The 24616-nt window shown below is 33.5% G+C and overlaps 5 protein-coding genes across 5 annotated transcripts in view; 2 read left to right on the plus strand and 3 right to left on the minus strand.

Annotated features, from left to right (window-relative positions):
- HELRODRAFT_177713 (hypothetical protein) overlaps positions 1-1622 on the plus strand; it is a gene marked incomplete at both ends in the record, with an annotated part of 10228 nt that extends 8606 nt beyond the window's left edge. Inside the window, 4 exons of the mRNA XM_009025873.1 lie at positions 383-472; positions 610-693; positions 949-1074; positions 1554-1622. Of these exons, the coding sequence (XP_009024121.1) occupies positions 383-472; positions 610-693; positions 949-1074; positions 1554-1622 (369 nt within the window). The remainder of the gene's footprint in view (positions 1-382; positions 473-609; positions 694-948; positions 1075-1553) is intronic.
- Positions 1623-4048: 2426 nt separating this feature from the next.
- Positions 4049-7050, minus strand: HELRODRAFT_193172 (hypothetical protein). Its single transcript, XM_009025874.1, has 3 exons — positions 6508-7050; positions 5128-6240; positions 4049-4747 (listed from the first exon to the last, which is right to left on the minus strand). The coding sequence occupies exons 1-2, from the start codon at positions 6810-6812 to the stop codon at positions 5271-5273; spliced, it is 1275 nt and encodes a 424-aa protein (XP_009024122.1). The 5' UTR covers positions 6813-7050; the 3' UTR covers positions 4049-4747; positions 5128-5270.
- Positions 7051-7525: 475 nt separating this feature from the next.
- HELRODRAFT_185886 (hypothetical protein) lies at positions 7526-13440 on the minus strand. Its single transcript, XM_009025875.1, has 10 exons — positions 13383-13440; positions 12945-13114; positions 12345-12417; positions 11601-11683; positions 11176-11250; positions 10886-11014; positions 10422-10477; positions 10006-10084; positions 9524-9615; positions 7526-7992 (listed from the first exon to the last, which is right to left on the minus strand). Exons 1-10 carry the CDS (start codon positions 13402-13404, stop codon positions 7884-7886), a joined length of 888 nt encoding a protein of 295 aa, XP_009024123.1. The 5' UTR covers positions 13405-13440; the 3' UTR covers positions 7526-7883.
- Positions 13441-13769: 329 nt separating this feature from the next.
- HELRODRAFT_185887 (hypothetical protein) lies at positions 13770-17648 on the plus strand. The gene is made up of 7 exons (XM_009025876.1): positions 13770-13900; positions 15728-15802; positions 16053-16156; positions 16334-16521; positions 16733-16941; positions 17142-17251; positions 17395-17648. Exons 2-7 carry the CDS (start codon positions 15741-15743, stop codon positions 17508-17510), a joined length of 789 nt encoding a protein of 262 aa, XP_009024124.1. The 5' UTR covers positions 13770-13900; positions 15728-15740; the 3' UTR covers positions 17511-17648.
- Positions 17649-18533: 885 nt separating this feature from the next.
- Positions 18534-24366, minus strand: HELRODRAFT_157531 (hypothetical protein; the record flags this gene model as incomplete). The annotated part of the gene is made up of 18 exons (XM_009025877.1): positions 18534-18601; positions 18899-18975; positions 19090-19202; positions 19515-19598; positions 19704-19842; positions 20064-20125; positions 20458-20572; positions 20795-20893; positions 20970-21200; positions 21315-21425; positions 21538-21599; positions 21845-21893; positions 22025-22149; positions 22254-22386; positions 22909-23003; positions 23420-23512; positions 23939-23998; positions 24313-24366. The coding sequence occupies 18 exons, from the start codon at positions 24364-24366 to the stop codon at positions 18534-18536; spliced, it is 1770 nt and encodes a 589-aa protein (XP_009024125.1).
- Positions 24367-24616: the final 250 nt, after the last annotated feature.

Below are 24616 nucleotides of genomic sequence, written 5' to 3' on the forward strand. Positions count from 1 at the left end.
CAGGCATTAGCCAGGGAAGCGTTGAAATTAGATAGAAGTCCAATCAATGGAAGACCCATGTACGTATCCAAATGTAGAAAAACCGGTGCCAAACCGAGTGAACCTAAACTGAAGGTCCGTTTTCTAATTGGTTGATTGGTTGCTTGGCTGATTATTATTGGTTGATTGATTGCTTGGGTGATTATTATTGGTTGGTTGATTGCTTGGCTGGTTGTTGATTGGTTGTTTCGTTTCCTCTCTGACATGCTTAGTGTGTTTTTGATTGGTTGGCTTATATATTGGTTGGTCATTAATTCGTCCATTTTATTGATTTGTCAGGTCATCTTTTCATTCATTCATCCATTTATTCATTCATTCATTTATTCATCCATTCATCCAACAGTTCAGTACAAGTTTAGAGAAGAACAAACTGTTCATTAAGAATCTATCGTTTGAAACAACCAAGGAAACACTCGTTGCACTCTTTGAACCCGTAAGTGAATGAATGAATGGGTGAATGAATTGGTGAATGAATGAATGAACAAATTGGTGAATGAATGAATTGGTGAATGAATGAATTAGTAACTGAACGAACGTATGAATTAATCTTAATTAACCCCTCATCACTAGATCGGCCAGTTGAAAGACGTTAGACTAGTTACATACCATAACGGTAATTCCAAAGGCCTGGCATTCGTTGAATATGCTGATGAGGTTCATTAATATTTATATTATGTTAATTTTACATGCTAATTTTTGGGGTTAATTTATTATGTTAATTTAATAATGGAATGGCTTGTTATGTCTGTTAATTTTTTACATCTGTATTCATCTTTAATAGCTTATTTGTTAATAAGCTTAGAATGGTTAATTGGTATTCATATCACAGCTAATTAATATTCATACGAACTTGTCAATATCCACGTAATTAATATTCATAAACTCCTCCCCTTCTATCTGACTGGACAGAATCTTGCTGCCAAGGCCCTAATGAAACTAGACGGATACAACTTAGACGGGCGAGCGATAGCCGTTTCATTTAGTAACCCTCCTCAGAGGAATAGTCCACTTGCACTTGAAGGAGGGAACAAGACGGTAGGTGAACAGCAATCATCGTCGTCGTCATTCGTTCCAGCACTTGGTGGGGGAAAGAAAGAGACGAGGTTTTTTTTCGTTTTTCATGTTTTGTTGTTGGGATGATTTTGCTACTTTTTCTATGTTTTTGTTGTTGTAGTTGTTTATTGTAGTTGTTTACTTTGCTTTTTCTATGGTGGGGATGTTTATTTGTCGTGTCTTTTGTTGTTGATGTTGTTGTTGTTTCGCTGATGTTGTTTTTCTGTTGGTGGTGTTGTTTTGTTGATGTTGTTTTGTTGATGCTGTTAATATTGCTGATGTTGATTTTTGTTGTTTTGTTGATGTTGTTTTCTCTTTCAATGTTTTCTATCGTCTATGTTATCGTTTTCATTTTAGATTTTCTTCTCATTAGTAATATTAATTCTTCATAATAATAACAATAATAATTATTATTATTAATTATAACCGTCATATTAATTAATTTGTTTTACCAAAATTAGTCGTGGGGGTACTGCCAGAACTCAGTTGCAGCTGTTGCCAAGAAACTTGAGGAAGGAATCCATAAATAACCCCAGTGGAAATTCCGCAAATTCTAAAAATAACACTGGTGACCTAAACAGTAATGGTGTAAATACTGGTAGTAGTAGTAGTGGTAGTAGTAGTGGTGGTGGTGCTGGTAATATGTCTAATAACGATTTTAGAAATATGTTATTTCGTCAGGATTGACATTTTTTGTTTAGCTTAGTCTCTTGTTGATTGATTGATTGATTGAATGGTTGATTGATTAATTGACTAATTGATTGATACATTTTTCAGATTTTTAATTGGTTAATGATGACTCATTTTTCAACTGAATGATTACAAGTGTGTGTTTGTGTGTGTGTGTTTTGGTCTAAATTTTACCAGAAAAACTCGACAGATTGGATGATTGACAAACAATATCATTCATCATTCTTAACCATTTGGACATTTCATATTCGCTAATTTGGCTGTATGAAATACAGCCAAAATAGCGAATATGAAATGGCTAACTAAGATCCATTTCTTGTAATTTTTCAAAACTTTTAGACATCATCAGTTCAAGTTACAGCAACATTTATTGATTGTTTCAATTAGCCACAATTAAATTATTAATTAATTGATCGTTTTAATTCGTGATTAATCAAGGACATATGTATGATTTGTGTGTAATTAACGCAGTTTCTCAATATAAAATTATTGTCTATCATTGAAAATAATTCTTTCTTTTTCCAAAATTAAAGAACTCTGAAGCTCACTTTTGAACAGACTTTATTCCATACAATACGAACTATGTACAATTATAGGAAAGGATTGGATAGATGAATCGTGTGATGGGATTAATGTGTGAAAGGATATATATCAAACGTATGTATCTGCCATAGATATCTTAAATCTTATCTAAGGTGTTTATGGTATCTACATACAAAGACTTGTGACAATATAGGCTATATCAATTAATGATAGGAGAGTGATAATGACGATGATAACAATGAGTAATATCAAATATAATGATACATATGTGTGGGTATAACGATACATTTATGTGTTTGGATACAGTGATACACATATGTGTGGATATAATGATATATATCTGTGTGTGCGTGAGCGTATGCTTATGTATGTTTGAATAATATGCAATAAGAATTTTACGAGTTTTATAATCAGATACGTTCAATTGTGTTATTGGCGCCATTCATTTTATTTTTCTACAAAATTTTTATTTTAGAATGCTGAGTAAGTTTAAAAATAAGCTTCATGATCAACTGAAATAAATATCGAGACAACGTGAAACAAACCAATAAATATATGTACACATACACACACGCACACAGACAAGCACACACACACACATGCAATTATACATACACAAATGTAACCAATACATATATATGTTCACACACACACACACACATATAATTATACATACACACATATCAATAACACATATATTACAATAATGTTACAACGATATAATTGACAAAAGATTTCAGAACACTTCAGAAAAAAACTGAACATCAATTAACGATATCAATTAACGTTCAACTAGGAATGCCACTAAAACAGTCATTTAATTATTTAATTATATTATGACAATAATAAATAATTAATCATATTATGACAATAATAAATAATTAATCATATTACGACAAAAATAAATAATTAATCATATTATGATACAAATTCTGGCTGACTTAAACCATTAGTTACTAGTAATGATGAACCAGAAACAAATTACATTACAGGATTCAACGTCCAATTCAAAAATTTCACCTAAAATGAAAAAGATTGTACGTCTACACAAACACCACACACACGTACACACAAACACGTACAAGCACGCACACAAACGCACACACTATGGACGTCTACTATGTAGTCACATAAAATGAACCATAACCTTTGACCTATGAACGTGTTTAGTTAATCGGAGAAGAGAAGAACAAAAACAATAAAACGAAAAATATCTCAAAAACAAATTAACTGAAAAAAAAATAAATATATATATCACCAGAAAACGCTGAATAGATATACATATATATACAATACATATGTGAATGTATCACACACAATATATATACACATTGTATATATATATATACATATAAATATATGTATAAAACCCAGAAACAAACAAATTTTATATCCAAACAGGTATATCATATCCAAATATATCATCACATAGAGTATCATTAGCCCAAGACGTATTGTTATCATGATACAGCGGTGATAGGGATGGTGATGACGATGATGGAGGTGATAGTAATGATGATGTAGAATCCATGGAGGAAGAGAAGCCGTCAAAGATGTTATTATTTTTATTGATATTATTATTTTTATTGATATTATTATAATTATTGTTATTGTTATTATTATTATTATTATTAATTGGTTCGTATTGTAGGAATAAGTCTGCGTCAAAATTGACATCGTCCATTATGTCGTCAGGGGAGAGTGGCTGATGATGATGATGATGAGTAGTAGTAGTAGTAGTAGCAGTAGAAGAAGCAGTAGAAGTTGAAGCGGTGGTAAAGTTGTTGTCTTGGATAGAGGCAGAGTCGACTGTCGCTGAAGATGACAGATGTGGGTAGAGATGGAAGACAGATTTAGAGTTAAGATTGGGATTAATGCTGTCATCTTTATTAATGTCATCGAATATCATTTTAGAGTTACTGTCACCGCCGACATCAATGTTACTTAGAAAATCTTCAAACTCATCGAAACAAGCCTCAAAATCTAGTGCCTCCTCTTTCTTAACCTTAAAGTTTAAACCCTCATTAGCGATATCATTGCTGTTTTGGTGTAAAATGTCATCTCTCAGTTTTACCATCTCTACGTCGGAGCTAGCTAGCAGTATACTCTCAATATCATCATTGCAGTTGTTGTTGGTGTCATTGGTGTTGTATTTATTAATGTCATTGGTGTTGTTGTGTGAGCTTATGGAAGTCCCTTCACCATCGTACATCATCCGGTTGTCGTCGTCGAATGTCATGAATTCCCTAATTGATTCCAGCTCTTCGACCGACGGCCCCACCACTTTTTCAGTAGAGAGGTGCGAATTTTCAAATGCTTCTGCCTCCTCTCTTGACACTGTGTCAGCTGCTGTTGCTTCTGCCGGCGCTGTTGCAGATGCGACATGCGATCTGCGATCTTTCGCGACCTTGTTGTTGTTGTTTGTGGTCGTGACGGTGCTGTTGTTGGTGATGATGAACATTCTCTTTTTGCCCTGCTGTTGTTGCTGCTGTTGTTGTTTTGGTTGGCTCTCGATGTTGAGAACCACCTAGGAATGAAATAAATAGAAGTAAAATTACAGTCTATTCTTTTTAAAAATAATCAGAATTATTCACGAGAAGATTTTAAAACAAGTAAAGACACCACACCGACGTGTTAGCAAACACGTCCACCAACAAGCAATAAATATAGAAAGATACACAGCGAGAAGCAGAAAAAATAACCAACCTGAGATTGTTGAAGGTGAAGATGGTTGAGAGGAGGATTGAAGTGAGCATGCACCAACACACCAACTCCCCCTGCGGGGGTGTTCAACACGGGGCTGCAGACCCGTGGGTGTGCGTTGCGGTGCATGGGGCAGTTAATCAGGCCCTTTTTTTTAATGGTTATAAAGATTCTGTTGTCCTTACATTTACTCGGTTCTTAGGCATGAATTGTAAGTTTTTCTGAGTTGTTGTTGTTGTTGCTTAGGATGATGATATGATTTGTAGTTGTTTTGGAGGTAGTTTCGGCAGCAAAGTTATGTTGCTATTGTTGTTTAATGTGAATAATGTGTTGTTCTGAGAATCGTTAATGTTGTTGTTATGGCTGCTGCTATTGTTTGTGCAACAAATGACTACAATTTTTCCGTTTTTGTTACTCGTGCCAATGACGCTTGCATCATTAACGATCTGACTATCAGTCTTGTTGTTGCTGCTGCTGCTGACCACAAACGTTCCATCCCTGATGAGGCATTCACCACCACCACTGACAACATCAACGTCCTCATCGAGGGAAACATCATCTGCCACTTGGATTTCACCAACGTTGGATGGAGTAGAAGGCAACTGCGACATGAGGTCATTTTCATGCGAGACTTCTGAAGCCGTGGTGTACATTTTGACTCCGTCAATCAGGTACTCAAGTTTGATGTCGTCTGTACTGGAAGGTAACTCTGGTAATGTGCTGATTTCAATTTCATTTGTGGTGTTTATAGTAGTAGTATAATCATTCGTAGTACTGGCATTTGTACCATCATCGTCATTGTTATAACTATCATTCGTAGTAGCAGACTTTTTGACATTTTTTGTGGAAACTATTGAGTTTGACGGGCGCAACTGTTTTTTGGTTACATGAATGACGTGATGGTGTTTGGCGTTTGAATTTGAGTCGTCGACATTTTCGCTCTTGCAAACCACGTTATCAGTGGAAGCGTTGTTATTTATGACGTCAGTGATGTCACCAACTTTGTCTTTGTTACTATTTCTCTTAGTCAGCTGTAATTTGAGCTGCTTGTTCTCTTTTAGTAGAGCTTCAGTGCAATTTTTGAGAGCTGAATTCTCAGTTTCTAGCTGTTTGTTCTGCTCCTGAAGAGCCACAATGGCAATCTCCAGCTCTGTCATTCTCTGCTTCTTTCTGTCTCTTGCTGTTTGGGCTGCCACTCGGTTCTTCAGCTTTCTGTAGTATGGGTGGGAGTGTTTGTTTGTTTGTTTGTGTTTTTGTGGGTATGTATGTATGTAGGGACGTGTGAACTATGAAAAATGAGGTTACATTATAAATAAATTATACTATATTTAATATTATATTATTATTTAATTAATTATACAATGGTTAATTATAAATGATGTAGTAACTACAACCTAGTAAATCAAAGTCATAAAATAAAAACAATTCAGAAAAAAATTGATTCTATTTTTAAATCTCTGAACTAAGTACCTTTCTAACCTTCTCATAATTTTTTCCTCGTGAGACAAGTTCGTCAGCCTCTTCCTCTTCCTGACTCCATCCCCACCGGACGACACGGACTCATAGTCCGACGACTCGTCAGAGTCGAGAAGAACTGATTTATGATGAGTTTGAAGTTGTTGCTGGTGTAGGGCGGCCATGCTGTTCTCCACAACGAAGGAGGGTCTGACCACCCGGGATATGACGTATTGCCGATTCGTCATGGCGTCCACACCGCCGATGTTGATGACGTTGTTGCTTGGTGGCAGACGAGCTACCAGCTGTATCGTTTTCTGTACCGACATCTTGGCTATTTGCCGAACATATGTTTCGGAATCCTATACTAAAGAATAGAAATGATGAAATACGAGTTTAAATTTTTAAAAGATCGCAAAATCTTTTGTTTATCAAGCCAGGCGGAGCATTTAATGATCAAAAAGATGATTTAATATTTGTGAAAACTGGTGAAATTGTATTCAGAATGAATCCAGAGCTCAATCAAATATGAGAAATTAGAAAATTCTCGAATGCCACTCCATTAAAACGACAACTTTGACGATAAAAATGACTAACTCAGCTGAGCTCAATCAATTTATTGAGGATGAACAGCTGGGACGTGGTGAGCGCTAATTGGTTGACTATTTTTAGAACCGACAAAAATACCTGTAATCATTAAAATTCTGACCAATGGGAGTGAAGACAACGTTAACATGATGAAATAATAATAACAATAATAAAAATGATGAAATTTTTAGCCAAATCAAACTAAATATTTTAAAGGGAGTTTTACAAGGTTCTTTTCTTCAAAATTCGTTATCCTTTAATGTATAATATATGTGTATGTGTGTTTGTTTGTGTGGATGCGTGTATTTATTCAATTACATCGCATTACATCATCTCGTGATAGCAGTACATCAGATGAGTAGCCAGCATGGGCTTGTCTAGGGACTACCCCTACCCCTCCTAAAATTTTTATTTTTGTCAAATTCAGAGTTAAATTATCAAAAACGTACAACAATTTGTCAGTGGTAGTTCACTGGTTTTTAGTATATCAGTCAATGAACATAACTTTGTGACAACAAATTATTGAAATTACTCGTCCAATACGTAAACACTTAAAATATTTGTCATATACACATAAATGTATATATATATATATATATATATATATATATATATACTTGTGTTGTCTATTTATAATAATTAAATATTTGCTATAACAAATTCAATGAGCAATCTTTCGTCATTTAAAGTTAATATTAATAAAATTAAAAGACCTCGCGATATGAATGCATTTGTCAAATAGTCTAAACATTTAAAATATCACGACAATAATTAGAAATATCCAAACAAAAATAAAAAGACAACTAAATAGATCATTGTTGATGTTTCATATGAGTAAAAGCTGACATAAACTCCATCGGCAGAGGAAAGATTATGGTGGAATTCTTCTCTTCGGCTACTGAGCACAGCGACTGAAGATACCTGTGAGAGGTTAATTCATTTGTTCGGAAGATAATTTCACACTAACACAAATTGGTGGTGAAATTTGCCATTTTTAGGTTAGGTACATGCACGTACACACGGACATACACAGCACATACATGCACGAGCAAATATATATGCAAATGACGGTTATTAATCAATACATTCGATATTTTAGCACGCAATGATATGAATCACTGTACGAAAGATGTCATGTAGCTCATGTACTTTAACCTTTTGTATACCTAATTTATTATTTAAAATAATGGATGAAACATCGTAGTGATCGTAATATCTAATAGAGCCATTAATAAATTTCAATATCCGTTGAGTTACCCTTAGGAATTGAACTATACTACTTTACCTGACAAGTATGAATTGAATTATAGTGAATAATTGCCCTGAATGTTGAGCTTTGTAAACATATGTTAAACGCGTAATTATTGTACTTCATATGTTGTATATATGGCGATATTGAAGTTCCCTGCACCAATTTTAATGCATTCAGAGCATGGAATTATATAATTCAATGATTTGGAGTGTCTAGGGCCGGATTTAGAGGTTTGGATGCCCTGAAATAACGACAAAGTAGGCCTCTAATTATTTATTTTTAAAATCAAAATGATTTTTCAAAAAGTTCAAAACCATTTTTTGCCTATGCTTATTCTACTTTTTCCAAAAGATTTTCTATTATAACCGGCATTTTTCACGTGAATTTTCGGTGAAAGTGGGAATAATATGCTTAGAGGAAAAACCTAACATTTGCTGACATTATCGACATTTTTAAACTTTGTTGTAAAGGCTCCGGGGAATACCCCTGCCAGTCCCCTCTTAAAACCAGTTTTGGTGACGTCATTGTTGCATCTGCTTCCGGTAAAGTTAATGGAAAGAATACGATAGGGCAAGGGATTGTATAAAATACCATCCTACATAGTAATAATTTCAACGGGACAGATTTTACTAAAGTGATAACTTTTTTTATAGGCAAGCAGGATTTGTATCTTACCTATCTAATAATAAATGAATAAAATTAAAAACATATCATAGCATAACAAGGATTATAGTGGTTCAGTAGATATCTCTGTGTGAGAACCACCGGATCGATTTTGACTAATAATATGGATTTAAAATCCCAATCTTTCGAGTACTTTGACTGTAGATGCTGTTACAGTTTTTTTTGTCCAGTTTATTCCAATGTTTAATTACTCTTGAGCTGAAATATCTTTTTTTTATTGCACCTATCCTTTCTTTGAGAAGCTTGTACTGGTACCCTCTTGTGTTACTACTTTCTGTAAGTTGGAAGATTAGGGATGAATCTATCTAATCTTTATTCGTTATGATTTTGTACGCCTGAATCAGATCTCCTCTAGTCCTAGGTTTGTCTAAAGTTGTCAGTCCACATCTCATCAATCTTTCCTCATATGAAACTCTTTCACAATCAAAGAAAATTATAACACTAAACCGTATTTAATTTAATAATAAATATTCATATAAATATTTAATTTAAAATATAATTACTGAATAATTCCACCTTATTTGCAGGGCAGCTGGAGATTTACTCAAAATGTCCGCGGCATTTTTTAGGGAAAGTGACGCCTGCTCCTCGCCTTCTGCAGCTATTATCTTCAGAGATTTTTAAAAATATAATCGGAATTAACTAAATAACTAAACAATTTTTTTTTCTATTTTTTTTTATTTTATTTGTCTGAAACAGACAAATTTATCTATTTCTTCACCTATGGTTCGTTGTCAATTTATCAACATTATTTCGTGATAGCCAACATAAAGTTAACTTTGAATGATGATACACATTTGCTACAAAACGATAAAAACAATTGAAATTATGAATTAAATTGTTTAAATTTTAATTTGTTTTTAAAATTAATTAATTAATTTAAAAAAATTATCTTATGTCATAATTGTCAAATCATCCTACCTTAGCTTTCGCATTCCTTGTGGCTTCAGCTTATGTATAAAAAATTATCTTATGTCATAATTGTCAAATCATCCTACCTTAGCTTTCGCATTCCTTGTGGCTTCAGCTTCTGCTGCCATTGAGCGCTGCATGGATTGTGGAAGCGACACGTCTTTTCTGTAATAATTTTAAAAATTTTAATTTCTTTGAACATTAAATGAACATTTCGTCAATGTTAAACGAATGCATATGTGTGAAATAGATACATCATCATATAGTTTAGCGTATGATACAGGGTATCATTTTACGATCGAACCAGGCAACAACAATTCGGAGCAAGGAGCTCTAGCCGTTAAGCAATTATGTCGTAGAGGATTTCAGGCTAAAGAATGGTTTTTGTAAAATTGGAATTTTAGATAAATTATAAGTTTTAAAGTTTATTTAATCGAATTTGATTTTGAATATCAGAATTTAAAATGAAAATTAAAAGATTTTGAAATATAGTTCAACGAACATTTCCACTCTTTCAACCATAACACCCCACCTCCTGGAGGCCTCTTCTAAATGCTCCTGCAAGTTATTCACATTTCACAAATAAGTTCTATTCTCATATATCCCAATTACTACAATTTACAAATTAGGATTTTAACCACAAATTGCAACAGATGAATCAAATCAACTTTCTAATCAATCTTCTTCTTGAAAACTTCTTGAATTTCACATTTAGAATGAACATGGCATGACACGTTACACACGTAAAAACGCAGCGCGTACAACTCAAAATTGTCTAGCCTTATTTTCTACTTTCAGGGCCTCAACTGCCTGAATGAACGATAGAGTCTGAAAATATATAATATCAAGCAAAGATAACGCTTAGATCGCCATTCCTTCCTTGTCTAAAATTGATAATGCTATAGAAAGTCTGAAATTGATATAGTTATAACGTTCACAAATATAGTGTTATGTGTCGGGACTCACCTGAATAGCGTGAGAAATTGAGTCTCGTTCGGTTAAAATTTGAGATAGGCTCTTGGTCCCAAGTATGTTGCGAAGGGTCGTTTGAGCCAAAAGTTGGGTTGATGATTTGACGTCTGTGACATTGTTCACCTTTAATGTTTTTTATTTAGTTAACTCTGTTTTGTTCTTCGTACGTAGGTTTGTGGATTGTTTTTCAAAATTTTGAAATAAAAAAAGCTGCTTTATAATTAAACGTTAATTTATGAAAAGTTTCGGCTAAAAATTTCTCGAAAATTGTTTGAACCCTATACCGAATCTGTCGCGTTGTTAACCCGGTAGAAAACGACGGCGTCCACTGCAATTGTCACTGAATCTCTAGTCAGAACCTTCGTAAAATATAAATTAAATACTATTTCAAGCTGTCGAACACAAACATATCCTATCCTTTTATCAGTACCGTTATAGAAATAAAAAATTCGAAATAAGACGAAACGGAACGAAATTCATTTTGCGACAACAATTCTACGAGAAATAATATCACAAGGTTGCCTGAAGAGGTGTTGTCTACTATGCTAAGCGAGACAAGTGTTTTAATACTTTTTAGTTATTAACGGCTGTTTCAGCATAATGATCAGAAGTTCTATTGTCTCTAAAAAATTTCGAAAAAATACTAAAAAACTTTACAAAAATTACAAACAAACTTTACAAAAACTGACAAACAAATGACTGAACAAACCTCTTGTGGCGGAATATTGTACGAGACGGTCCTCAAATCAACTTTTGTGTATTCGTCAACACCGGGAAGGATGAAAAATAATCCTAACAATTTGAAACAAAGATTTCCTAAATTGTGAGACCAAAATTTCCAAAACTCACATCGCAATAAACTTAATCAGTTTCATTGTTTATGGATGGAACTTTAAGAAATTGGTTTTGGTCAATTTGGTTAATTTTGAAAGAAAATTATTGGGAAAAACAAAATGATACTATTATATACATATATACAGATGGACACTTTAACGCCAGTATTATAACGTCTTATAAAATTACTTTAAAAAGATAGAGAAAGATAAAAAAGATTATTATTTTTATCATATCTTTATTAATTCTTTGGGAAATTATTTACTAATTATTGGGAAAAACAAAATGATACTATTATATACATATATACAGATGGACACTTTAGCGCCAGTATTATAACGTCTTATTAAATTACTTTAAAAAGATAGAGAAAGATAAAAAAGATTATTATTTTTATCATATCTTTATTAATTCTTAGAGAACTCAAACAACACACAAACGCGTAGCACAAAACGTGTGAATCCGAGTGAATCATGCATTCACCGAGTGAATCCATGCATATCCGATGAATCCATGCACATTACATGTTATTGACGGGAATCCTTGCATTCGTACCCAGTCGCTGTAACAAACCTAACACCACTATTAGTATTTAGCAAAAATAAAAATTCTGCCCTACCTGGGCCTTTGGCTCCGCCAGATAGCAATTTCCCCAATCTGAATATGACAGCTCTCTCGTATTGCTGAACCACCTATCAAATCAAATCATATCAAATCAAATCAAATCATATCAAATCAAACCAAATCAAATCAAATTATATCAAATCAAACCAAATCAAATCATATCAAAACAAACCAAATCAAATCATATCAAATCAAATCCAACCAAATCATATCAAATCATATCAAATCAAACCAAATCAAATCATTCTGTCCATTAAATCCAATCAAATTGAACAAAACATGTCGGCTCATAGCGTAGTTTCATCAGATAATTATTAAATCAGCTTCAAGCAATATTTGTAATTAGTCAGGTTACCCTACAATTGGCATCAATTATGATTTTAATTTTTTTTTTCATTGCGGGTAGTAGATTATCTAAACAATGACAGTTGGAGGGAAAATTGCTCAAAATAAACTACCGTAACCAAACACATCAATGTAAAACTACTGATCTACTTATCAACTATGATTCATGATGTTATCCAAACCGATGGAATAAATGGCTAAAATGATTAAAACTAATTTTTTTGAAAAATGGGAGACAATAAGATAACACCTTGACGGTAAATAGCATGGAGAATGGGAACAAGATAATGACAAGCAGTATTGACATCACGAATAGCAGAAATGAACAACACCTGCTACATACACTCGAACCGTCATTGTCCGAATCTTCGTCCGACTGATCGCGAAGTTGAACCTGGGAAGGCTGGCTTGAGTCGCGAACTTAGGAGTGTTAGGAAAAACTCTGTGTTTGTGTGTGAGCGCTTCTTGGTGCGCGCGTGTGTTTACTTGTTTGTTTGTGTGTGTGTGTTTGTTTGTTTGTTTGTGTGTGTTTGCTTGTTTTTGTGTGTGTTTGTTTGTAAGTATGTGTGTAATGTCGAAGATAATTGCTTTTTTTAATAACTTTTAATAACATTTTCGCAATGAAAATTTCAAAACAATTAGTTTTAAAAATAATTCTTGTCAGTAAAATGAAAAAAAAATGAAGTACCTCGATTACCGTTGTGATCCATGGCGACTTGACAATGTTATTTCAATTCAGTCTCACTGATACTTAATGTCTACATAAGGCCTCAAATACACTGCCGAGCTATATATATACACCGACACAACAACCACGTGATAGAGAGAGAGAGAAAGAAAGAGAGAGAGAGAGAAAGAGAGAGAGAGAGAAAAAGAGAGAGAGAGAGAAAGAGAGAGAAAGAGAGAGTGTGTGTGTGAATAAGCAAGGAAATTTTAAATGGTCGTTAAGGGCAACACAACATAAAAATCATACCCACTGACTGATCTAATGCCTGAAATATATTTATAATTATGTTGTATATTTATCTACATTGTGCGTGTGATTGAAAGTGTGTGTGTGAGTGTGTATGTGAGTGGAAGTGTGTGTGTGTGTGTCTATGTGCGAAAGTGTATTTAAAAAGTTGATGCAGGTTCTATTCATATAAGAAAGAAATATAGATTATCTCCATTATCTCAAAATCGAGTTGATTCATTTCTTCAGAACCGGTTGGTTTTCTCTGGACATCCAGTCAATCACACTTTTACAGAAGCATCAGCAGCCTACATTTTCCAATAACTTAAAGTAAAAAATATTTAAAAAATAAACGAAAATTTCCTCTAAAACTGAGACCTGCAAGGTGTATAATTATATACACCCATGCATACTCGTGCCATTCTTTGTTGCAGAACATCGCACCTGTCATGCCTAATTCGGTATCAAACGCATTAACAGACCAAATGAAATGTCATAAGTCATGTGAGTGAATAGCATATTCGTTCATCGAAGAATTGATAAAAACACAACTAAAGCATTATCACTTTATCGAGCGTTATCGCTCTGGTTTTCACTAAGCTATTTCAAAACGTGAATACAACCCAATGGGAGCATTTCATTAACTCACAGTTGAGTTAATGATTTTTTGATGGATGGCCAGTAAAGTTTTCCAGGAAGGCTAAATAATTGTAGCGAGTGTGATTGTTTAATTCGATTTTATTCATTTCGCTGTAAACTTTTTATAAAATTCATACACTTTTGTGGTGGTACATGCTTGGAGCTTAATGACATAAAGAACGAAAATCTAAAAATTTAGTAGCATTCCTGTATGCTACGAATACAATGTACATCAGTTTTGCCAGGAAAAATAAAATATGCCATCTTCTGTATTATCTTCCAAATAATTTATAATTAATCACCATACCAGGTAAAAATATGACGAGTTTTTATAACGCCTTAATTAATAAATGACGTTGGCGAATTTGGCCTGGGAATGTTCATACTCTGCGTTCCAAAGTTCTTTTCTTATCTTATCGAAGTTCTTATCAAAAAACTTTTGAACGCACCTATATGTTGATAGATAGCAGTAGATACTTGACATTAAATAAGCTTAAAGTATAATCGCGCACACACACACGCACACACACTTACACACCTACACACGCACACACACACAAACACAGACACACTGTGTAGGTGTATTGTACAATTACTGTGTTATCTCTTGTCAATGAGCTCTTACGAGAGAGAATAGAAATTATCATTTTAAAACTAAACCGCAACCTTTCTGAAACAAATTCACTATAATTGGCTCTATGTAAATGTTTATATTATTATTATTAACCGTTATTATAACCCTATATATCTATATGGATGGTACATGTAGAAATAATGTATGTACAATTGTACAGTGAAGAGTATATGTAGAAATAATGTATGTACAATTGTACAGTGAAGAGTATATTCATTCTGATTAAATATTTGATAAAACCTACCGAATTTTCAGCTCTTCAAAGTTTACGATTGAGCTTTTCAACATTTCTAACAGTAATTTTGTAATTATTATCCAATTTATTAAAATTATAGGAATATTTTGAGGTTTAACAATTCTCGGTGTGTGCAAAGTTCTTTTATTCTGCTCTGTCCTGCGCTAAATGCTTTTATTCTGCTTTGTCCTATCCATTCCATTCAGAATAGTTTTTATATCATGGAATGGATAGTCTGCTGCCTGTCCCACTCAGTCGCATGTTTCTGCCAATAGATGCTAAATTTCACGACAAAATAGTGAAATTTGTATGAATGAAATAAAAGACACACACACAAATATGCATAAATAATCAAACACACACACACACACAAATATGCATAAATAATCAAACACACACACACACACACACACACACACACACACACACACACACACACACACACACTCGTCAGTTTGAACCCATTACGAATATATATTGTTTTTGCAATTAATATGAAATGAAGCGCTATAACATTTATTGTTAACTTAAGTTTCCTTCCAGCACCGAGTAAACACAAACTTCCTTTTTTAGATATTCAATCAAGATGGCTGTAGGCAAGAATAAGCGCCTGTCAAAAGGAGGAAAAAAAGGAGGCAAAAAGAAGATGTCAGATAACGAAATTTATTTTTTCAACAAATTTAATCAATTTTTGTTTTTTAGAGATATTTTTTTTATTTTATTGATTAACGATTAGCTGGATGTGGATAGATTTAAAAATCACCTACAACAAATTTGTCGTGCACGTTTCTATTGATCAATATTCTATTGAAAATTCACATTCAAAAAAGCATGTTTCGATTTGTAATCGCATACCTTAGAACTGCAGAAACTAATTTTTGTTTTCAAATTTATCCAGCGTCGATCCATTCTCAAAGAAGGATTGGTACGATGTGAAGGCCCCATCCATGTTCAATAACAGAAACATCGGCAAGACCATTGTTTCTAGAACCGTCGGAACCAGTAAGTATTCGAGAAATTTTAATTTTTACGATCTACAAAGAATAAAAATGGAGAATAAAATAGTGCAAGTGATTAATTTAAAAAATGTTACCATCTGTCTGTTTTTCTTATTTTGCAGTTATTAATCCTTAATTGATCATCTTGTAGAGGTTTTTTGATGAATACACCCTTATCTAGAAATTGCTTCTGATGGCTTGAAGGGACGTGTTTTTGAAGTCTCGTTGGCTGATTTGCAGAACGACGAGATTACCTTCCGTAAGTTCAAATTGATGTCCGAGGAAGTTCAAGGTCGTCACGTTCTCACCAACTTCCATGGCATGGACATGACCACTGACAAGCTGAGGTCCATGGTCAAAAAGTGGCAGGTCAGTTCAAATTTTTTTATTTTGTATTTAATAGTTTGCAATTGTTGAAAACTCTTTTTGAAAGTTTATATTTAAGCCAATTAATTATCAAAATGTTTTAAAGGGTAAAATTTAACACAAAGATAAACTTTTAGTTGTTTTTTGCTTCAAGAAAATTTAATCTAAAAATTTATATCTTAGATGTAACATTAATTAACAATCTTAACAACAGACCCTGATCGAAGCACATGTTGATGTGAAGACAACTGATGGCTATCTCCTGAGACTCTTCTGCATCGGATTCACCACAAAGAGACAGAACCAGCTGAAGAAGACCTCGTATGCACAGAGCACCCAAGTTAGGGCAATTAGGAAGAAGATGGTTGAGGTGATGTTGAGAGAAGTGGTCGCCAGTGACTTGAAGGATGTTGTTAACAAATTGTGAGTTGTTTGTTCATTTTGTTTTATGATTAAGCTTTGTATGATTTATATTCATTAACCATTAAATCTCACCTCAGTCATAATTAAACTTTTTAGTTATCAAAAGTTTACCAAACTGATGATTTGTAGTCATTTCATTAGTTTTTTTAATGCACACAATTGGATACACGCGCACACATACACACATGCACACTGAACAGGATCCCAGACAGCATTGGAAAGGACATTGAGAAATACTGCCAGGGTATCTACCCACTCCACGATGTCTACGTCAGGAAAGTTAAAATCCTCAAGAAGCCAAAGTTTGATCGTCAGTATCTCGTTTGAATTCAAGCCACATTACTTTTTAGTTTTGAGTATAATTCATCTCATTTCTAACACTAAAAGTCTAAAAATATACATAAAGTAGAGTAAATATAAACAAAATTAATAAGTTAACTATCTATCTGACAGTGGGCAAGTTACTTGAACTGCACGGAGAAGGCACGGGCAAGGGTACGACAACTGAGGGTGGCGAGAGAATTGACAGACCAGGCAACTACGAACCTCCTGTTGTGGACAGTGTCTAAATATTGTCTGCCATCATTGGTCGATGTTGATTATGCTGTTATATATTTGAGTGACAGTTTTGCGATATGCTGCTTGATACACATATCCTGAAAATTGATGGTCAAATTTTTCTTTAAATAAACGAAAAGTTGATTAGTGCTGTCTTTTTTCTTTCTGATGAAAATTTAATAAAGCTCACAAGAGCTACAAATATAATAGAATATGAAATTTCATTCTAGATACTTTTTCATGCTCACTAGAGATGTAGAATGTGACATTTGTATCCGAGATATAGGCTAGCTTGTCCTTAAGCATATATCCAGCTCTGATATCCGAGACGTCTCAAGTTGCCTACGAGACATGTCTATAGACAAATTCTTGCTTTTGCACCACTGACAATGGTGAAATTATTTCAATGTTTGGATTTATATTAAATGGGCGGCATCTGTCTGCACTTCCAGCTTGTCTAACGAATTAACATTTGATATCTTAGATTTAGTCAGCTGCTGTAAGACCAGCGGATTAGACTAGGTTGATATAGATCACGCTTTTATTCAGTAACAAAACAAACCCTCTGATACATGAAATCAATTTTTTAATTTAACAAGAAACCGATAAAATCAAGAGGATAAAATGAGAAGATCAATTAACGCGGGAATTAAGTTTAGAAGTGTAGGTTCAGTAACACTAATTCCAAGCATAGAAGATGTACAAAACACAAAACCATCCTAACGATAAAATTTGAATGATTGGCATTGCCATCAGACGTTTAACGAAAAATTACTTGAATATATATATTTTGAACGATGATCTGATTGATTAGTATTTCATAAAACTTCGACATAAAATCCCACTCGGAAATCTCACACGAACAATAAATATATAACGCACATTAAACTGTAAAGATAATAGTATTAACAATCAAGCAGCGTAAATAGAGAGTATGTATACACACTTGCATGCCCACACGCACACACACACACACACACACACACACACACACACAATTCATTCTATATCAATAAATAAGAGTTAATAGTTTATCAATCTTGGAGTAAGCTTATTAAGGTATCGAAGAACTTGCTCTTGTCTTCTGTCTTCAGTTCAAGTACTGAAATGAAACAAAAACAATTTTTTTTTTGAAAAATACCTCAAATCATTAGTATCAAACGCATTATTAAATTTAAAGAGCATTCGAGTGATGGTGTATTGTTTAAGGTGCCCTGGCGATGTTGTCGCAGTGACTGGATTCAAATGCAAAGTCAATCCAGCCTCTATCAAGTGTGCTATGTGATGCATTGATCCATGTGCACCTACTTACACGCTGTGTGTGGCTCTTGTAGTTACTTTCGAGAAATCTAGAAGATACATATCTAAGGGATTTGTAAAAAAAAAGGATACTACTCACCGGCTGATTCGAAGTAACTTTGAGAAACTTTAGAATTTGAGCTGATGGCTGCTTGTTCAAATGCCTTGCCAAAACAACTGATTGTAATAATTAACAATATAAATAATAATGATAATATAGTTATCAGTATAATTATAATAATTATCACTGATAATCTTAATAAGAACAAAAAAAATAATAATTTGACAAACTTTTTGTGCGATTTATCAAGTAGTGGAGGTATTCCGACTAGTAGAAGCGAGTCTTGATCTTTCAACTTTGTTCCCAGTATCAGGGGCAGGGATTTGGCCTTTTTACTGCGTGTCTGCCAAGAGTTGAGTTAGCGGAGATGGCGCTAATGATTCAAATCATTCACTCATTCATTCATTCAACCATTAATTCATTCATTCATTCAACCATTAATTCATTTAACCATTTACTTATCAATTCATTCATTTTTATCCATCATAACATTTCGACATTGAGGGAATAAGCTTTCCTTCTTTGAATCACTTATTCATTCATTCACCCCACTCACTTATTCAATCATTTATAACCTATCTATCTACCCATCGATTCATCTATCCAGTTATTCATTCACTCATCCATCCAATCATCCATCCATCCATCCACTAACATTGGCGCAATATGCTTCCAGTGTGAACTGAGCAAGCTGATATAGACAACTTGGTCTTGTGAAGAGGTTTGAATCATTGGTTGACTGAATGAGGGAGTAATTGAATGAAAAAATGAATGAAAGAATGAAATGAAAAATAAATGAATGATTGAATTTACAAATGAATGAATACATCATCGTCATCATAACCTGCTGAACGAATGTGTAGAGGAACGGACCAGCCGATATGACTTGGTTCATATCGAGAAAACTTTGAACTTGGGCCACGAGAATTCTCGTTTGACCTTTGAACTTTTCGATGCCGGTCTCAAGGTCGTCTGATTGAGTTCTGCGTGCATGCATGTGAATGAGTAAATGAATTGAATGAATGAGTGGTTAAGTGAACAGATGAATGGAAAAAATATTTGAACGAAAGTGTGAATGATTGATTGAACGCATGAATGTAAGAAATGTTTGATTGGTTGAATTACTAAACAAATGAATGGCACAAGAATGAATGACTGAATGACGCAAAAATGAATGAATGAATGACACAAAAAATGAATGAACCTTTTGAGAGCATCCAGGGCTTGTAAGAAGTTCGACGATAATAGCTGGTCATCTTGATTATCCTGCGTCAAGTTCAAAGTTCATATGACGTTATAATTCAATTATAAATCATTCATTCAATTGTTCATTCATTCATTCATTCATCTGTTTGTTTATTCGTTCATTCGTTCTTCCATCCATTCAAACATTCGTTCTTTCATTCCATTCCTCAATTACCTTGTAAATGAACATTTCAAAGCAATCTATCAATCAACCAGCCAACCAATCAATCAACCAGCCAACCAATCAATCAACCAGCCAATCAACCAACCATTCAGCCAACCAACCAACCAATCAATCAGCCAACCAGCCAGACAACCAATCAGCCAACCAACCAATCAGCCAACCAACCGACCTCGACATCAACCAATAAAGCATGGCAGGCGTATACAACATCGGATGCACTGTACTTGCACTTGAAACCGTAGTGGCATTGAAAAGTCGGGAGGAACAAGTCTTGTTCCAACATTCTGTGGTTCAATTCAATTTAATTCAATCAATCAACAAACCAGCCAATTAACTAGCCATCCATCCAATCAACCAGCCATCCATCCATCCAATCAACTAGCCAACAAACAAACCAACCGATTAGCCAATGAATCAAATAATTCATCAATAAATTAATTAATCAATCAGCTAACTACTAATCAATCAATCATTCAATCAATCAATCAGCCAACCAATCAACCGACCCATATTTCTCGGCATGTTTAGATATAACATCTTCCAAGTTTGACCTAAATTTAGAGTCCATGCATTGATATTTCTGCCTGCACTGGACCAATGGTAGGCTGAGAAAGTAGGTCACAATAATAATAATAATATTAATAATAATAATAATTAATAACAAAATATAGTAAAACTAACCCCATATCAGCAAGAAACTCGTGAAGTCTTTTTTTACCCCTAAGAGACCAAACGACGAACTTACAAGCAGTGTAACGCGAGTGGACGATGCTTTCAAATATCGACCAATGGCGATAGAGTATCAGCTGGGGCTCTTGCGTGAAGACCAACCGCATTTGATTGATTGACGTTGCGCCACCATTCTGATTGGCTGTCGAGTCTGAGGACTGCGATGACGTCAGAGGAGTTATTCTGAATTTTTGAGTAAAAAAAAATGAAGAATGTGACTCTAACAAATGATTAGAAGTAATAAAGAATAATAATAACAATAATAAAACAATAATGATAATAATAATAAACACCAACCTCTGATTAAGCCTAGATACATGTGGCTGTAGTAATGATATACTATCAATGAACATATCCCTATCTATCTTGTTCATTATGAACTGCTCTGTGACTCCTATGATTGCTAGCCTGGCGACCGGTGGTGGTGATAATGATGACGATGAAGATACTGATGATGACGACGATGATGATGATAGTTACGATGATGATGGTAATGATGATGATGATAACAACCACGAACCATAGCAAGTCATTGGTCTCTTTTGATAACTTCCAAGACAGCTCATACATGAGAAGTGCCGACTGGTGTACATGAATATTAATCAGTTGAGTGATTAATATGCAAATGTTTTATTAGCTAAGCAATTAATATGCGCAAAAATTTAACTATCTAACCACCTAATTAACTTATTAATATTCAAATGCAAATTTTTCATTAATTAGCACAACGTAATGAATAAAACGAAATTATCAATTTTATCTAATTATAATAAAATAATGAATAGACAAATTAATTAATGATTCTAAAAAGCATCCAATCGGCTTACAGACGAGCCCCAGGTCGTGAACTCCGAGTAGTCGAACAAAACTTTATGCCTGTTCATTGGTTGGATGAATGAGAGGGGAAAAAAAATCAGAATTTGCTTGTTAACATAATTTATGCAAATTTATGTTAACTGACTAATAAAATAATAATAATAAAATATTAATTATGAAGTAATTATGACCTATTCTGCATCCACAGCCTCAACTCTCTCTTCCTCTCGAGGGCATCTTCGTCAAATCTTCTCCTCTTTCCAGAAGGTTCTTTCGTTCGTCGATCACCATCATCATCGTCGTCGTCGTCACCTGACTGGATTTAAAATAGTAATCATCATCCTCATCATCATTATCATCACGTGACTGGATTGAAAATAGTAATCATCATCATCAGATGACTGGAGATTTAACAGTCACCTCATCATCGTCATCTTCATCATCCTCCCGAAAGATATCGTTGAAAGCCGGGATACCATCCACTTCCTTTTCCTTCATCAGCAGCTTCACTTGGACTTGGTTGTACACATTATGTACGTCTATCGGCCTGTGACTGATCACGTGATTGGTGGGTTGATTGATTGGTTGATTGATAACTTGGTTACTTGATTGATAGGTTGATTGATAACTTGGTTAGATGATTGGTGGTTGATTGATTGGTTGATTGATAACTTGATAAGATGATTGATGGGTTGATTGATTGGTTGATTGATAACTTGGTTACATGATTGAATGATTATTGGGTAGATTGGTTGGCTGGTGACTCAATCAACAATTGATCAACTGTTAATTAGCCATTCAAACAATCTCTAATTTACCCTACCAAACAATCAATCAATCACTCAATTACTGATTTATTCAATCAGTAATTATAGTTTGAAGTAAATTCAAACATTCATTCATTCACTCAACTAATGATTCATTCAATCTATCAATCATTGAATCACTTATCAATTCAATCTCTCTCTCATCCAATCAATCAATCAATCAATCAATCAATCAATCAATCAATCAATCAATCATTCAATCATTCAATCACACACTCTTCACTCAACCAACCAACCAATTAACCAACCTATCACAAATAAAAAAGACCATATGGGAAGGGGGTTGAATCATGTCGATGATGTCTATCGTTGCCCCGCAGTTTATTAAAACAACATATTGCATCTGAAATGAAGCATAACAAATTCATTCACTCGTTCATTCATTCACTCATACAATCAGTCAGTCAGCCAGCCAGCCAGTCAGTCAACATATAAATCAACAAATTAGCCAATAATTTGCTTAATCAACTAACCAACCTATCAATCAATGAATTGATTGATATGAATATGGATTACCAATCATCAGCTAAAATATTTATCAAATCTACTTTACAAACCAACCAACCACACAACCAACCAACCAACAAACCAAAAATTGCTTACAGCTATAAAGCAGTTGATACACACTCTTTCTCTCTCTTTCTCTCTCAATTTAATTCATTCAATCAACCAACCAACCAACCAACCAACCAAGCACCCAATCAATCATTTAACCGATAAACCCTTCACCAATCAATCAGCCAATCAGAGATAGCTAACAGTTTCGAAGCAGTCGATACAAGCTCTTTCCAACTCTTGCTTCGTGCTGACAGGCACTATCGTGTACAAGATGTGATCGCATTGAAATAGATACTGAGATGAAAAATTTTATTATTATCAAATTAAAATTATTTTTTTGAAATATAATTAAGAACTTATTAATAAGTAAAAATAGTCATTCATTCAAATTTATAATCTAAAACACAACCACATTACAATAAAAAGCAACATATTATACATCAAATATAACTTAATTGTGATTAGCCCCATTATATTTAGAATATAGACAAGTCTGAAACACCCAACACTAATTCTATTCTAAACTTAAAATGGGGGCAAAATGTACAACTTTACCTAACTACAAATAATGTTGCATTCATACATAACACAACAAAAGATAAAACATAACATATAACACAATATATAAGGTGAATTACTATCTCCAGAGAACTATTAAACTAAAAAGTGTATGAAATAATAATAATAATATTTTTTATACTATAAAGAATAAATTTTTACTTGTAGAATTTTACAAGCACAGAGCGCATCGACATCTAATGCCACTAGGACTAAGATTCTCTATTTTAAAATGGAAAATTATGAACTTTATTATTTATTTAATATTTATAATTTTAATTTTGTATTAAAAATTTTAAAAAGGTATTTGATTTTGAAATTTAAAAACACTGATAAAATTACAAGTGAAATGAATTGAAAGGTGAATTATTATGAGTGAATTCATGCATCAATTTATTATGCCATAAATGTAAATCTCATTACTATTGATTTATTTTCAATTTTATTTTTCAAAATTATTTAATCAAAAAAACATTTTCAACTATAAAAAATTTAAGATGAAAATTTGATTTAAAAAATGAAAGTGGACAGATCACCTGGTTTTGAACTACATCATAAAATTCCTGCTTGAAATCGGACACAAAAACCATTTTAATTTTTATCCGGAGTACTTATTTTGAAACATAAAAAGGAGTTTAAATGATAAAATCTTTCATTAAAACTAAAATTCCAACTTAACTAATTAAAATTAATTAGGCAAAATTATTTTTATAAAATTCAACAACAAAAGATAGCTAAAAGTGAATTTAGGTTTTAAATGACTTCAAATGTCCCGCCATGTAGGATTATTTCATGATATACACGTAGTTATAATACATTTATAATGTTGTATTTACACAT

This window comes from Helobdella robusta (genome assembly GCF_000326865.2).
Source record: "Helobdella robusta unplaced genomic scaffold HELROscaffold_44, whole genome shotgun sequence".
NCBI classification, from domain to species: Eukaryota; Metazoa; Annelida; class Clitellata; order Rhynchobdellida; family Glossiphoniidae; genus Helobdella; species Helobdella robusta.